General features: G+C 41.7%; 1 protein-coding gene across 1 annotated transcript in view; it reads left to right on the forward strand.

The window, feature by feature from the left end:
• The window catches only part of pi4k2a (phosphatidylinositol 4-kinase type 2 alpha), a 40087-nt gene that overhangs the window by 11607 nt on the left and 12243 nt on the right, over window positions 1–16237 (forward strand). Inside the window, exons 2-7 of the mRNA XM_043712975.1 lie at window positions 4538–4738; window positions 5991–6122; window positions 7522–7675; window positions 9302–9363; window positions 12910–13009; window positions 15381–15514. Coding sequence (XP_043568910.1) covers window positions 4538–4738; window positions 5991–6122; window positions 7522–7675; window positions 9302–9363; window positions 12910–13009; window positions 15381–15514 — 783 coding nt within the window. The remainder of the gene's footprint in view (window positions 1–4537; window positions 4739–5990; window positions 6123–7521; window positions 7676–9301; window positions 9364–12909; window positions 13010–15380; window positions 15515–16237) is intronic.

Consider the following 16237-nt stretch of genomic DNA (forward strand, 5'->3'; position numbering starts at 1 on the left):
TCTCTCTCTCTCTCTGTCTCTTTCTCTCTCTCTCTCTCTCTCTCTGTCTCTTTCTCTCTCTCTCTGTCTCTCTCTGTCTCTCTCTCTCTGTCTCTCTCCCCCACCACTCACCCACACACCCCCCAAAGTCCTACAATTGGTATTTCATAAACCCCACAGTCTAGAATGCTCCCTTTAAACCAGTACTTCCCAAACCTCTTCCCACTGTGACCCCCATTTTGAGGCCTGAAAATTATTGCAACACTTCAGTGAGAACTGAGACAATGGTGACCTGTTATAGAGGAAATACACCTTGATCAGAGCTCCATGGCTGGCTTAGAATGCACAAGCCCAAAATTTCAGCTCTGACTTCACTTGATGCTCCAAGTAACACCACCTCTCAATCTGCCTCTCCTGCTCGAGACACTCATGTTTGGCCAAGCATTTGCTCCGATTTCTTTATCTCCTTTAGCTAACAGTCACATTTTGGGCATTTTCTGTGTCTGTAAAAACACAGATTTTTGATTTTTTGAGAATCTACAACGTGCTGTCTCAACTAGATTGCTCTACTTATGGAAGTACATTTAGTAACTTTCAAGAAGGATTTAAATCATTGTGGAAGGGAAAGAAATTGTCAACATGAGGGCAAAGAATAGGGGTGAGGCCATGGAATTTGCTACAGCCGCATAAGGTGGACTGAATGGTCTCTTTCTGTGCTGTAGCATTCTATGCAGGTGGACATGGCCAATAAGCTCATCTCTCTGCCCATTATAACCCACCCTGGCATCTGCTGCACATACCCTGCAAGTTAATGTTAGTTTAAATCCAGACCAAAGTAAAGAATCCTGCTCCTCATTGCTTCGGAGTCACACTAGGCATCAACTCCAGAGATGTACTGTATTCTGGGCTCTTATTGCAGCTATATATTTTCTCTTCCACTTTGTTTCACTACTGACATGTCCATACTTAACCTTTAAATAGTGGCATTCACATTTTATAATGTGAAATAGGTTTAAATAGAGAACAGTGATAACAGCATCTTCAGCTTTACGGACTTACTATGTCATCCTTATGTAACTTGTTTAGTCATGGTATTGTACTGCCCTGAAGACTGTGACACTTTGCCTTTTGTTTTAATAGCAAAGACCAATTTGGTTTCAAGTTGTGAAACTGATGGATAGTCTTACCAAAGGCACTTGGCTGTTGAGAGGCTTCCTTTTTAAATTGTGTGTTGATTTCTACTCTACATAACATTTTTTCTGTATTGATAATCATATGGAGTTTTTCCTAGGATATTCCAATGCAGATGAATTTCCTGTGCAATTTTTGTTGCCTTAGTTTTCTTGTGGGGAGCATGACATCCAGTTTGTGCGCAGCAAAATCCTATAAACAGCAATGTGATAATGAACTGGCTCATCTCAGATTTTGGTTGAACGATCAGCATTTACTTGAATATCAGGAAGAACTCCACTACCCATCAAAATAGTGGCTGCATGATCTTTAATGTTGACTGGAGAGGGCACGTGGGTCCTCTGTTTAATGTTTCGTCTGAAACACGTTGCAAAATCACATTTTGGCAAGGGTTGAACTTAAAAGATTATTGTAGAAATGAGAGCCCATTTAAAGAGTCCAGTGTGCTGTTTCTGGATGGCAGCTGGAATTTTGGCTTAATTTCCTGGAAACTTCCTGAGCCCTATCTGAGGTATAGTATTATCGAGATATGCTTTATGTGCTCAGCCTGTGTACATGGCTGCTTTCAAATAACCTTTTGCAATAGTGAGAATATTTTAAGTGAGGGTGAGTAACTGATTACTAAAACCTCTTAAGGTGGTAAATGGACACTTTCTTCCTTTCAGTGGGTGGTCGGAGAGACACTGTTTGGCTCTGAGAGATATCAAAGCCAAGCCAGATTCTATGCTCAGATCTAAATTGACTTAATATGTTTTACACTGTCAGTACAGTAGATTAATGTAGCACAATTGAACAGATCAGGAAAGTTTTTTTTTGAAGACATTTGTAGCTTTGGGTCTTGTTCTTGAATCTGTATGCTTCAGATTTTACACCACCAATGAATTATAGCCGATTGCACAAGGAGCCAAGACTTGTGCTCAGTTATCTTAGATGTTATCAATGCAGATTAGGTTGGTGATATGTTCACTTTAACAAAATAGTGGGGCTGATCAGTTATGTATGTCAGCTTACAAACAAGTAGGTACACATGTAGTCTGGCAAAGATGTGATTAAATGCATGTGAGCAAGACCTCTAGCTGGTTTGGATGAGGCATTCATCTGAAACCCTGTCTGCTAGGGAATGAGGAAGTATGCAAAAGATCCATGCTATCAAGAGAAGAGGACCAGCGGAGCTCTCCCTGGGCCTGGTCAATACTTATTCTTCAATCAACATCACAGAAACAGATTGTAGGATCACTATTACATTGCTGCTTGAGGGAGCTTGCTGCATGCAAATTGGCTGCAACTTTTCATACATTTCAGCAGAGACTGCACTCCAAAGAAAAACTTCAGTGACTGTTAAGTATTTTGGGAGAGGTCCAATGGTCATGGAAAACATGATGAAAGTCCTTTTTTCCTCACTGTTGCTTTGCTGCACTGACCTTGAATCTAATTGAGAAAGATAGAAGTGAGGATTGCAGGTGCTAGACACATCAGAGTTGAAAAATGTGACGCTGGAAAAGCACAGCACATCAGGCAGCATCCAGAGGAGCAGGAGAGTCAGCGTTTCGGGCATAAGCCCTTCATCAGGAATGTGGGGGAGGGAAGGGGGCTGAGAGATAAATAGGGTGAGGTGAAGTGAAGGTAGCTGGGAAGACGATAGGTAGATGCAGATGGGGTGGTGATAGGTGAGAAGATAGATGGACAGTTATCTCCCCTCCCCTAATCTCATCCCAGATCCAACCCTCCCACTCTGCTCCCTCTTGTCTTACCTGTCTATCTTCCTTCCCACCTATCTGCTCCCCCCTAGTTCCAATATATCACCATCACCCTCCACCTGCATCTACCTATCGCCTTCCCAGCTACCTTCCCCACTCCTCCCCCACCCTTACTCTCCTATTTATCTCTCAGCCCATTTTCCCCCCCACATTCCTGATGAAGGGGTTATGCTGTTCCTCAGGTGCTCCCTGACCTGCTGTGCTTTTCCAGTGGCACTCTTTTCGACTCTAATTGAGAAAGGACCTCACAGATGCTCTTGATATAAAAGCCAATTTCAGCTGAACAGTGACAGAATAAGGAGTATTGGCTCGAACTGTCACATGTTGAATTTTTCGCTGATATTGTTGACCCACATCTGAAATTCAATTAGGGATTTGGAGAAAATACTGGGATAATTTTATTGTGATATAGTTTTAGGAATGACTGACTCGTCAGTATACCTTGTGATCTGTACTTATTTGAAATAATGAAGAGAAGCTGAGTTTGTTTCAACACCACATTGCTGGTTCGAGACTTGTGTATCGACATATTGGTGATGAGATTTGTCTGTGCGTGAGAGTTGATTCCTTAATGTGAATGTAATAAGCTCATGTTTGTAAAGCAGGCACTTTACCTTGGATGATACCCTGACTTCTGAGCAGAAATCTAACCCTGATTGGGATCAGTGACTCTTGCTCATTTCAGTTTGACCATAAGGATCTACATTCCACATGTGTGTACATAATTGATGCTGAATTAGCAATCCTGAGGCCAGGAGAGTGGCTAGTTCAGAATGGTATCTGAGTCTTTTTCTTTCCTGATAGAATCGAAGCATGCTGGGGCAATGCCGAAGGAAATTTTTAATCTGCTAACCCTGTTACAAAATATGAAGTTTGATCTTAGGTATAGACAATTTTTTTTTTTTATTAACATGTTGAGAGATGTTATTCCATGCCCCTAGCGCAGGTGGAACTTGAATCCTGTCCGGAGGTAGGAACATTATCACTGCATCATGAGCTCTAATATAAAATTTATCGACTTATGTTTTATGTCAGCAATGGCTATAGTTTTGAATGTGGGCAATCTCTCTGCCAAGAGTTCACTGTGACTATTCCACAAGATTTAATTAAGGTAAAATGGTGTAGTAAGGGTTCATGTGAATTCTGGTCAACAGTCAGATTGGGTGACTTAGTTGCTATGGAGTTGAGGTTGAGGTTGAGGGAGGCTGATCAACTCACTGGGAAAAATGTGTTCACACCCATAGGTGATGCCAAAAATGATTGTGATGTAGAATCTTAGTTTCCAAGTCTCTCAGGTTTAAATCTGTATAAATGGGAAATTTCTGTCCTGTAGTTTAAATCAAATTGGCCATTGAATAATGTTTAGATAATGTTGGTTTTGACATGTTATAATAGGCTTGAAATGTAAAATTTTGTTGTGATCCCTTGAGTCTCTCCCTGGGAATTTAATATTGATTTCTCCTGGAATTGTAACACTAGTTAATCTGCGTGTAACTCATCAAAACTAACACAGAGTCACTTTGATCTAAAGGTTTGCTTTTTGACTTGTTTAAAATTGTTCAAATATTGACAAGAGTCAAAAGACTAATTCTTTCTTTACATCTGTCTAGAAATTTATAGGTGTTTTTAAACCGAAAAATGAAGAACCATATGGTCACCTGAACCCTAAATGGACCAAGTGGCTACAGAAACTATGCTGTCCATGCTGCTTTGGCAGAGACTGTCTCGTTCTTAATCAGGGCTATCTCTCAGAGGCTGGGGCCAGTCTGGTGGACCAGAAACTGGGACTTAACATAGTACCAAGGACTAAGGTAGGATGCTGGACTCCATGCTTGAAATCCTTTCCCTCTCCCCAAAGCTTGGACCTATGCCTATGACACAACTCCACAGCTGTGGACAGCACTCCAGTGACTGTCTGAGTCTTTAATTGCACAACACCTGGTCCTATCCTTGCTCAGAAAGCTACATGCAACCACTTGAGATCAAATTAACTTCTCTCTCCCTGATCACACTCCACCTGATAAGTATGGAACCTTGAGCAGTGCTGATCTCTACATTTTAGATGCCCCACAGCTATCAGGATGAGCCACTGAATAGACTAAGCAGATGAGCTTGGTGCTGCTTTGTAGAAGGTCAGTACCTGTGGTTCAGGTTGGTTGCTCTTATGTTGTATTGTCAGATGCCCTAGCTGTATCTGGTTGTTAAAAAGCCATGATCAATCATATTATATTGCTGACTTTTGTTTTGTGGATCTGTGTCTATCATCTCCCTGTGGTGAGATAGTTTTGGTCCTGCCTCTGTTGCAAAATAGCATTTCAAAATAATTTCCAACAGGAAGACAAACTGTTGGGCAAGTAACTGTAGTTCAGTGGGGATGGTTTCACTCATCCCTTAAAACAGGGGAGATGTTTTGAAGTGTACAAGCTCTTTTGCTCCAATTTGTTTCATTTTATTTACCTCCACACCAGGTATATTTTCAGTCATGTAGATCCTGTTCTCCAGAAATGGCTTTCTAAATTTCTTCTTCTTCCTCCCTCCCTTCAAGATTACTCTTGAACCTCATGTTTTAATCAGTGTCTTTTTAATTTTGCTCCTTTAGATTGGGGTGTCTGTTTTGATTATTTAAGGATGTGATTGTAAATGTTTGTGCATTTTGGGGTTTTTCCTTGCATTTCCGGGCTATTTTGTTTCTGCTAAAGAAAAGGAAGTTGAATATTATACAATTCCAACATGGTGAGTGCAGTGGCTGGATACGTTACACACAGAATCCTGCCTGACTCGAACAGGGGGTGGGACAAAGCAGCAACAATGTGCAATTGATTTACTCTGTAACAATTAGTTTAATATTCCCACCTCTCAAACTCTCCAAAGGTGCAACTTTACTTTATTCCAGGTGGAAGGAGACTTGACGCTCAGCAAAGTAGTATCACCATATTCTGATCATTCAAAGTTTGCAATTAATGTAGGGCATTCCCAAAAATAGGACTGAACTGTGCTAAAATGTATTGAGCTGCACTGAGTAAAGGCTGCATTTTTTTCTTAACTCTGTGATTCTCTCTATAGGTGGTCTATTTGGCAAGTGAGACTTTTAACTACAGTGCAATTGATCGGGTGAAATCCAGAGGGAAGAAACTGGCTCTTGAGAAAGTGCCAAAAGTTGGGCAGCGGTTTCACAGGATTGGTTTACCTCCTAAGGTACTAGATACTAATTAATGTCATTTTTTAAAATCCCTTTCTGACCTCATCACCCCACCCCAAACCTCAGTTTGTGGTCACTCGTCCTGATGTCTCCTCCTGTAGCATTATTAATACTTAAGGTAGCTTGGGATTTTTTTTACATTAATGATACAATGTAGATTATATTCAGCTGCTTGCACCATAAGGTCTGAAATTCCTTTTCTAAAATTCTCCACCTCTCTGTTCCTCCTTTAAAAAGATTTTATAACCTGCATAGTTATCCAAATGGTTGGCCAACTCCCCAATATCATCTTATTTGACTCAGAACCACTCACCTCTCTCCACTGCCCACCAAATCCATCCATCCATCTATTTACGATTCCAGAATAGAAAGGCACAGCGTAACAGCTCTACCGCTGTCTTGGCTACTATAACTGAACATAGGACTGGAAACCAAGGGCCGTTTATATTCTGTGTCCTGAGACAGATACAGTTCAGTTACCCTGCTATTATTCTACAAAGAGATGTCGAATTCTTGCATTATATTCTGTCTCCAGATTTGCCCGTGTGGAGGTTGGTCCCTGTCAATTACAGCTAATTGGCTTGCGGTGGTGGGAGGTGGAAGCCAAATGATGTAGAAATTTTACAATGTCACAATGACCTACATTTGTTCTGTTTGTTTGGAAGTGGAGAGGGCAGTTTGCTCAGTGTTTTTGGAGAGGGAGTGTGCAGTATTCAGTGGCAAAATTGAGCCTTCTGTCACATGAATGCTGAAGGACATGGTATCTAATGAACTTTGCATCATAAGTAATTGTTAACCATTAAATTAGATTATGGCCTTTTGTATTCATTTTAAGTCCGTTTATATTATTTATTTATCATGTCAGTTGTAACCTTAATGGTTCCATTGAGGGGTTGTGGCCCCCAATGGTGTCTTATTATGAGCATTTGCTCATGATGTTAGTGTTAACAGCACGATATTTGGGCCCTTCTCTTCAAACTCCACAAACTTGCTTCTACCCTTAATCTTATCACATCTACATACCTTTCTATTCCTTCTATGTATCCAACTTCAGTTGAGAGTCTCTGTGATATTCCTGTCAAATTGTGGTAGCAAAGTCTACAGTCTAACCAGTCTTTTCTGGTGAAAATTCTTACGGCCTCTAGTTGTGGTCTCGACTGCAAATAGAAGCATTTTTCATATCTATCATCTTACTCTGTCCAAAGGACAAAGCACAGACTTGTTTAATCTTTTCTGATGAGTGAAAAAGCTCTCAATTTTGTTGTCATTCCAGTAAATTCGTTTTTTGCATTTTCTAATAGATAAAGACAACAAGCTATTGATGTGATCACAAAGTAATTGTCCAGTGTAAATGAGTTAAAATAATGCATGCTTTTCCCCCATACTCCTTTTCAGGTTGGTTCCTTCCAGTTGTTTGTAGAAGGTTATAAAGATGCAGATTACTGGTTGCGGAGGTTTGAAGCAGAGCCCTTGCCTGAAAAAACCAATCGCCAGCTGCAACTGCAATTTGAACGGCTTGTTGTTCTGGACTACATCATCAGGAACACAGGCCAGTATGCATGGCACATTGTCAATTTCCTGTCCTCTTCCAAAGGGGTTAACCCCTTGTTAGAGATGCACTTCCAACAAGGCCACTGACTGCCTTGCTTCTGGCGCTTTGTCTAAGGGCCATTCTTTGTGTGTTTGTATGTGTGCATGTACATGCTAGGCGCAAGTGCCATTGACCGTTTTCTTCCTTGACCATTAGGATATTGGGAACTGCAGTTCCCTTGCAGCACTAGTTTGGACTTCATACATTTACTCCAATGTCTCAAGTCACCCTGAAGTTTTGAGGTCTTGGACATACTTGCAGTTTGAACAGGAGGATTAGTGATATTAGTGGAGTGAGGTCTCCGTTTGACCTGGAAAGCTGGAAGTGCCAGCAGGTTGGCCAGCATCTGCAAAAGAGAGATCAACATTTTTTCGGTGGAATGTTAGAGGCTATTGGATAAGATTCGCAATTTCCCTTAGCTGTTCCGCGATGTCTAGGAAATCGGTGGTGGTCACTTATCCTTGGATTCCTCTTAGAAACTGGGCTCCTGTGCAGATATTAGGCGTGCACTGCTTCTGACAAGGATGCAGCCTTGTCAAACTGCCTTCATTGTATCTTTTGGGCCTTTCGTAACTTGACCCAGAGTAGACATTAAACTCACTGACCTACACTGGGCGGCTCGTTTGGTTAGCACTGCTGCATCACGGGACCAGGGTCCCAGGTTCGATTCCAGCCTCTGGCGACTGTCTGTGTGGAGTTTGCACGTTCTCCCCGTGTCTGTGTGGTTTTGCTCCCATAGTCCAAAGATGTGCAGGTCAGGTGAATTGGCCATGCTAAGTTGCCCATAGTGTTAGGTGCATTAGTCAGAGGGAAATGGATCTGGGTGGGCTACTCTTCGGAGGGTCGGTGTGGACTGGTTGGGCTGAAGGGCCCGTTTCCACACTGCACGTAATCTAAATCTATAATTCCTGGGGCATGGTTATTATTTCACCAATTCAATTGTATTTCTTTAGAGTAGTCAGAGTTCCTGCAACTTCATGTGTTGTTTCATTTCAGAATGCTCAAATGTTATCCTCTGGCTTCTGAAGTGTAGTCTTAAGGCTGCATGACTGTTCAATATTGTGAACCTTTTATGATATCCTCTGTTTCCCTTTCCAGGTCAGGTAAATTACTGGTTTCCTTCCAGTAAAGACCAGAGCAAATGCTGTTGAATGTGTTTCAGTAGACGCAGATGATAAGGAGACAAAGATGATTAAGAATAAATCGGTATAAGTTTGTAGCAATGTTCTCCCTAATGAGTTGAACTGAGTTTGTGTGTAAATGTTCAGCTTTAGCCCTGAGAGAGCATGATGTTAAGTATGAGGGAAGTATCTACAAGCTTTCTTGCCAAGTTGCCAAAGAAAAGTCGTCTTTTTTGCATAGCTCAGTGGATAAATTTCAGTCTAATGTACTGAACAAGACAAACCATGGAAGTTCTGGTTCCTGGTTGTTTGATTCTGAGCTGATTGGTTTCGGTATGGGTGAGTTGTTTCAATTGGCATCGTGCTGTACCTTGGGTTTGGGAGAGCAAGGGAACAAAGTGTAAGTTATGGGGGTGTGCAGTTGATAAACAAATGTTTCATCACAAATTCATTCTTTCCACAGATCGAGGTAATGATAATTGGCTGATCAAATACGACTGTCCTATGGATAGTGGCGGCTCAAAGGTGAGCAGAACTGCTTTCCAGCATATTTAGAGCTAGGACTTTTGTCTGTGGAAATATGTTCATTCTACAGAGCCATGCATTAAAGCCATGTTCCTTTTATTGAAGTTATATTTCTATTACTGATGCAAATTTTGATTTTTGGTATTATCCATTAAAGTACTAAAGTACTTTTGGAACCTTTACCTTTGTGAAATTCAAAGAACAGTATCGCACAGAAATAGGCCCTTCGGCCCAACAAGTCTGTGCCGATACATGATTCCTTCTAAACTAAAAACCTTTTGCTTCTTTGCAGTCCATTTATCTCTATCTCTTGCCTATTCATATGTCTGTCAACATGCTCCTTAAATGTTGCTTATGTATCTGCATCTGCCACCTGCTTTGGCAGCACATTCCAGGCACTTGCTTCACTATGCCTTTTTAAAATAAAACTCTAATCAACTTTGTGAGATAGGACCTTCCCTATGCAAAGCCATGCTGCTTATTGCTAATAACTCCTTATTTTCCTAAATGTTAGTAAATCCTATCCTCTAATAGTCTTCTCCAACAGTTTCCCTACCACTGAAGTAAGGCACAGCTGCCTATAATTTCTTAGTTTCACCCTAATGCTCTCCTTGAACAAAAGGACACCGGTGGTTATTTTGCTGTCCTCTGGTACCTCCCCTGTGGCAAATGTAATTCCTCTCTGGCAAATGTAATTCCTCTCTTCAAGAAATGAAATAGGGAAATCCCCGGCAATTACAGACCAGTAAGTCTCACGTCTGTCATCTGCAAGGTGTTAGAAAGGATTCTGAAGGATAGGATTTATCACCATCTGGAAGAGCATGGCTTGATTAAATGCAGTCAACACGGCTTTGAGAGGGGCAGGTCATGCCTCACAAACCATATCGAGTTCTTTTGAGGATGTGACTAGAAAAGTTGATGAGGGTCGAGCTGTGGATGTTGTATATTTGGACTTCAGCAAGGCATTTGATAAGGTTCCCCATGGTAGGCTTATTCAGAAGGTCAGGAGGAATGGGATTCAGGGGAACATAGCTGTCTGGATACAGAATTGGCTGGCCAACAGAAGACAGCAAGTGGTAGTAGAAGGAAAATATTCTACCTGGAAGTCAGTGGTGAGTGGTGTTCCACAGGGCTCTGTCCTTGTGCCTCTATTGTTTGTAATTTTTTATTAATGACTTGGATGAGGGGATTGAAGGATGGATCAGCAAGTTTGCAGATGACAGAGGTTGGAGGTGTCGTTGACAATATAGAGGGCTGTTGTAGGCTGCAGCAGGACATTGACAGGATGCAGAGATGGGCTGAGAGGTGGCAGATGGAGTTCAACCTGGATAAATGTGAGGTGATGCATTTTGGAAGGTCGAATCTGAAAGCTGAGCACAGCATTAAGGATAGGATTCTTGGCAGTGTGGAGGAACCGAGGGATCTTGGGGTGCAGGTACATAGATCCCTTAAAATGGCCACCCGGGGGATCCAAGATGGCGGCGACCCAGTAAGACTGAGTCTATAGTGCTCCTCCCAAGACTTGGGCACAGTGGGTCACCTACCCCCTACCAAGCTCACCAAATAATTTATAAATCATTTATAATAGTTTAGTAACTGAATTAGTGGTTTAATATTGGGTTCTTTACACAGAGTTGTGAGAGCATGGAATTCGTTGCCAGCAGCAGTTGTGGAGGCAGGGTTTTTGGGGACATTTAAGAGACTGCTGGACATACATATGGTCACAGAAATTTGAGGGTGCATTCATGAGGATCAGTGGTCGGCACAACATCGTGGGCTGAAGGGCCTGTTCTGTGCTGTACTGTTCTATGTTCTATACAAAGATATCATTTAAGGCCCCAGCAATTTCTTTACCTGCCTCCATCAGCATCCTGGGATAGATCCCATCAGGTCCTTGTCTACCTTTTCGAAACACCCAAAATCATCATTTTCTTTTATTGACATGACCTAGAGTATCAACATAGCCATCGTGTGACTTGCCATCTTGAGACCTGCCATCTCCTTTGTGAATGCTGATGTAAAGTATTTGTGAAGGACCTCACCTGCTTCATCTGGCTCCGGCATAAATTCCTTCCCTTGACCTTGAATGGACCTACCCTTTCGGCAAAAGTGAGGACTACAGATGCTGGAGATAAGAGTGGAGGGTGTGGTGCTGGAAAAGCGCAACAGGTCAGGCAGCATCCGAGGAGCAGAAGAGTCGACGTTTTGGGCAAAAGCTCTTCAGGAAGGACTTTTGCCCGAAATGTCGACTGTTCAAAGACATTTTATGGCCCTTTTTAGCCTTCCTGATTCCTTGTTTGAGTTCTTTAAGCAGGATAAACCAGTGATTGTCATCTATAATTGAAAATAGAGATGGTTAGAGTTGCAAGAAGAAGAAATACCATGCCTTGCATTTCTAAAATAAGGAATGAACTTAACTGAATCTGGAGATCTCCCACAGCCCATCTCTTTGGAACAAACCAGTTTGCTGATCTGTGATCTGTTTTTAGAGCCCTCAGTCTGTTGGGAGCATGTGATGATGCTCTAGCTCCACTACCCTTTAGATCATCACAAAGGTCAAAGATTTAATCAATTTACCCAAATTTTGTCTGAACTTGTGTAAACAGGAAACACTGAACAGGTTTCTGTCCTGAATAATAAACTACTACTTAATACAAATAAATCTGCTCCAACCATAAGGAAACAATTTGAATTCTAAACTCTACATCTCCTTAAACTTGAACAAACTTGTGCAGACAATCAAAGACAGACATAAAAATCGTGCATGTTATGGATGGAGAAAAGAATTTAAGGGAGCATTGTTCATTAGCACCTGTCCACAGGATTCAGTGATGTGTCCATTTGTTTCTTCCAAGACCTTCTGGTCTTTCCATGTGGAGACAGGATATTTGGTACTGTAATTATTCAGTGTCTCAGTCACTTGTCAGAGGCAGCAACTTACAGCCAAATGGTGAGTGAGAATAGCTAGCTATCTTCTAATTCTTTGTTATTTGTCTGCAAGGAGATTTTATTTTGAGTCTGGAGGCTTTCTCCTCTAGTGTTAACACACTGGCTCCTGGGCAGTTGGATAGTTTAACATAGATTTATAATCATGCTCTTTACTCCTGACTCTCCCAACTGGTCCCAATCAGCAGGCTTTCTTGAGGCAAAACTGCCCCAAAACGCACATCCCTTGTTCCCATGATTCTTCAGCTTCTCTCCATAACACCCCCAGACCCTCCACCCCCAAACCACTGCTTGAAAAAAGCAACAATGTAAATACAACTCATAATGAACTCAGTGACCTGTTTCAAAATTACAACATCTTATTTCACAGCTTCCTTGATTTAAAGCAGTTTCCTATTCCCATTTTGGTCCACAGTCCAAAAGGAAAATAAAGGGTCTTCTGAAGGGACTGGAGCTGAAAAGTTAACTTTAACTTCGTTCCACAGATGCTGCGACATCTGTTGAGATTTTCCAGCAAATTCTGTTTTTCTTTTACGTTTCGAGCAGCTGCAGTTCTCGCAGTTTTAAAAGGATCTGGTCTTTCCATGTGTTTTCTTACAGGAGAATGACTGGGTTGTGGTGAAAGAGCCTGTTATAAAGATTGCAGCAATAGATAACGGTTTGGCATTCCCTCTGAAGCACCCAGACTCATGGAGAGCCTGTGAGTAAATTTAAATTCAGATATTTTGCAAAGCAGAATTTTCTAAGACTTTTTAAATTCCTGAGTCTTGTGTTTAATTTTTGACTTTGGGTTTTGACCTCCGAGAATGTGGCAAATGGCAACTGATCAGACAGACGTATGAACAGTGAGTTTTGAGAAGATTTGTAGCTCGGGTTGAGATTCTGGATGTAAGTTTACGCGCTGAGCTGGAAGGTTTGTTTTCAGACATTTCATCACCGTATTAAGTAACCTCATCAGTGAGTCTCTGGTAAGCACTGGTGGTATGACCTGATTTTTATTTATATGTTTTGGTTTTCCGTATGTTGGTGATTTTTCTCTGGGGTGGTAAATGGGATCTAAGTCAACATGTTTGTTGATTAGTTCTGGTTGGAGTGCCATTCTTCTAGGAATTCTTGCGCTTGTCCTAGGATGGATCTGTTGTCCCAGTCGAAGTGGTGTCCTTCCTCATCTGTAAATAAAGATACTAGTGAGAGTGGGTCATGTCTTTTTGTGGCTAGTTGATGTTCATGTATCCTAGTGGCTAGTTTTCTGCCTGTTTGTCCAATGTAGTGTTTGTTACAGTCCTTGTACAGTATTTTGTAAATGACATTAGTTTTACTTGTTATCTGTATAGGGTCTTTCAAGTTCATTAGCTGCTGCTTTAGTGTGTTGGTGGGTTTGTGGGCTACCATGATGCCAAGGGGTATGAGTAGTCAGGCAGTCATTTCTAAGGTGTCTTTGATGTAGGGGAGAGTGGATGGGTTAAGACGCATACACCAAACACCACCAACTTCATCAGCAAGGGCAACATTGTCAAGCTAGTGGACCTAAGCCTTACCACCCACTTCGCCTTCAACAGCAAAACCAACAGAACGCCCATGGGATCTCCAATATCGGGGTTCTTAGCAGAGGCAGTAATGCAGAGACTCTAACAAACAGCTCTGCCAACCATCCAACCCAAACTTTGGGTCCGCTATGAGGATGACACCGTTGTCATCTCTAAATGAAACAAACTAGAGGAAACCTTCAATACCCTTACTGGCTTACAATTCATTAAAGAGGAGGAAAACAACAAGGAACTGCCATTCCTAAAGGTCACAGTAGAGTGATCAGCCAATGGGGAACTTCAAACCAGTGTCTACAGCAATCATCCCAACATCCACAAATGAAACTGCATTAGAACATTATTTCAATGAGCCAACACACACTGCAGCACAGAGGAACCACGAAGCGCAGAATACAGTGTATTCAAAAAGAACAGGTACCCAATGAACACAGTCCACTGATTTCTCAGCAACAAACCCAAACAAGCAGACAAAACATGTCCAAGTACCCTAGCCACTCTCCCCTATATCAAAGACATCTCTGAAATGACTGCCAGACTACTCAGACCCCTTGGCAACATGGTAGCCCACAAACCCACCAACACACTAAAACAGCAGCTAATGAAGTTGAACTTGAAAGACCCTATACAGACGACAAGCAAAACTAATGTAATTTACAAAAAACCTTGCAAGAACTGTAACAAACACTACATTGGACAAACAGGCAGAAAACTAGTCATCGGGATACGTGAACATCAACTAGCCACAAAAAGATATGACCCACTCTCACTAGTATTTTTGCATACAAATGAGGAAGGACAGTACTTCGACTAGGACAACACATCCATCCTAGGACAAGCCAGAGGCACGTGCAAGAGTTCCTAGAAGCATGGCATTCCAACCAGAACACTATCAACAAGCACATTGACCACCCCTGAAGAAAATGAACGCTCATGGCATCATCACAGGAAATTACAACAACAACCCAAGGAAATCTAAACACAAATGAAAAGCAGGCCTTACCACCAGTGTTTTACCAGAGGCTCACTGATGATGTTACCTAGTATCGTGATGAAACGTCTGAAAACTAACCTTCCAGCTCAGCGCGCAAACTTGCATCCAGACATATGAACAGTCAAAAAGTGTCAGGTGTGTTCTTGGGGCTTGAATAGAGATTGTTTGAAACTTTTTGTGCAGTGGATTATTACAAAATAAATACATTTATCAGAAGGTGCTGGAGCTGAATGCCAAGAAGCAGGAGGAGCAGTTCTGACAGACATTTTAAAGAAAAATGGATTCTAACAGATCCAGCTAAGCATTTGTACATTATCAGGGCTCACACCTTCAGAACCCTGGAGCTTTATAAACAGACCAGAATCTTGATTGCTTTCCTCTCCTGAACCTCCTGTGTACTATGGACGTAGTGGGCATGTGTTGATTTGGGCTGTTTGAGTATCAACTTTCACATGCCCCAACCACTAAATACAAGAGAATGTTTTCAAGAAATGGGAAGAAGTTTTTTTGGCAATGCTTTTCTTCTTTTGCAGATCCTTTTTACTGGGCCTGGCTGCCTCAAGCGAAGATTCCATTTTCCCAGGAAATTAAGGACCTTGTTCTTCCTAAAATTTCTGACCCGAACTTTGTAAAAGATTTGGAAGAGGACCTTTACGAGCTATTCAAGGTTAGCGATCTGAACACCCATTTCATAATTTACAGACTCTGATTAGGAGGTCCTTGTGAGGCGGAATTGAATGGGCTGCTTTTTGAAAGCTAGCCAGTTTTTATGGCTGAGGAGATAAATTTCAGGAGCTCAGCAACACTCTCTCTCACACTCCTGACTACAATTTTTGCTTTTGCTTTCCGTGCAGTGACACATCCCATAAATGAATTAAACAAAAAGGGGCAATCATTTAGTGACAGTGAAATTTTCAGTACCCATTTGATCTAGGGAAGGTGGAAGTCCTGCAGTATGAATTTATTTGCAGTATTAAAGTGAATGCATATTGTACTTGAGATCAGCGTAAGGATTGGTGGTAGGTGTTGTTGGTAATAAGAAGCACTTCGAGTGATGAATTGAAATGTGTCTCCATTTTGACCACATGCGCAATATATTGCACGATATTGAAAAACGCTATGGTGCAGCCTTGTCAGATATAGAATAGTATCACAATTCCTTGGTATCTCACTTTATAAGTTGGTGGGGTGTGCAAATAAAATGCTGCAGTGTGTGAACACATAGGAAGAGAACAGCTTGTCTGAGTAGCAAAGATAGCACTTTCCTGCTCCTACCGTATCTTCAGTTATTACAGCCCCAATCTCTTGCACTCAGATCACAGCAACAAAGTACAAGAGGGGCTGTTTGCTGTTTTTCACTGGTCCTAAGGCGTAAAAGCTGATAACTGGG

This window comes from Chiloscyllium plagiosum, chromosome 22 (assembly GCF_004010195.1).
Source record: "Chiloscyllium plagiosum isolate BGI_BamShark_2017 chromosome 22, ASM401019v2, whole genome shotgun sequence".
Lineage (NCBI taxonomy): Eukaryota > Metazoa > Chordata > Chondrichthyes > Orectolobiformes > Hemiscylliidae > Chiloscyllium > Chiloscyllium plagiosum.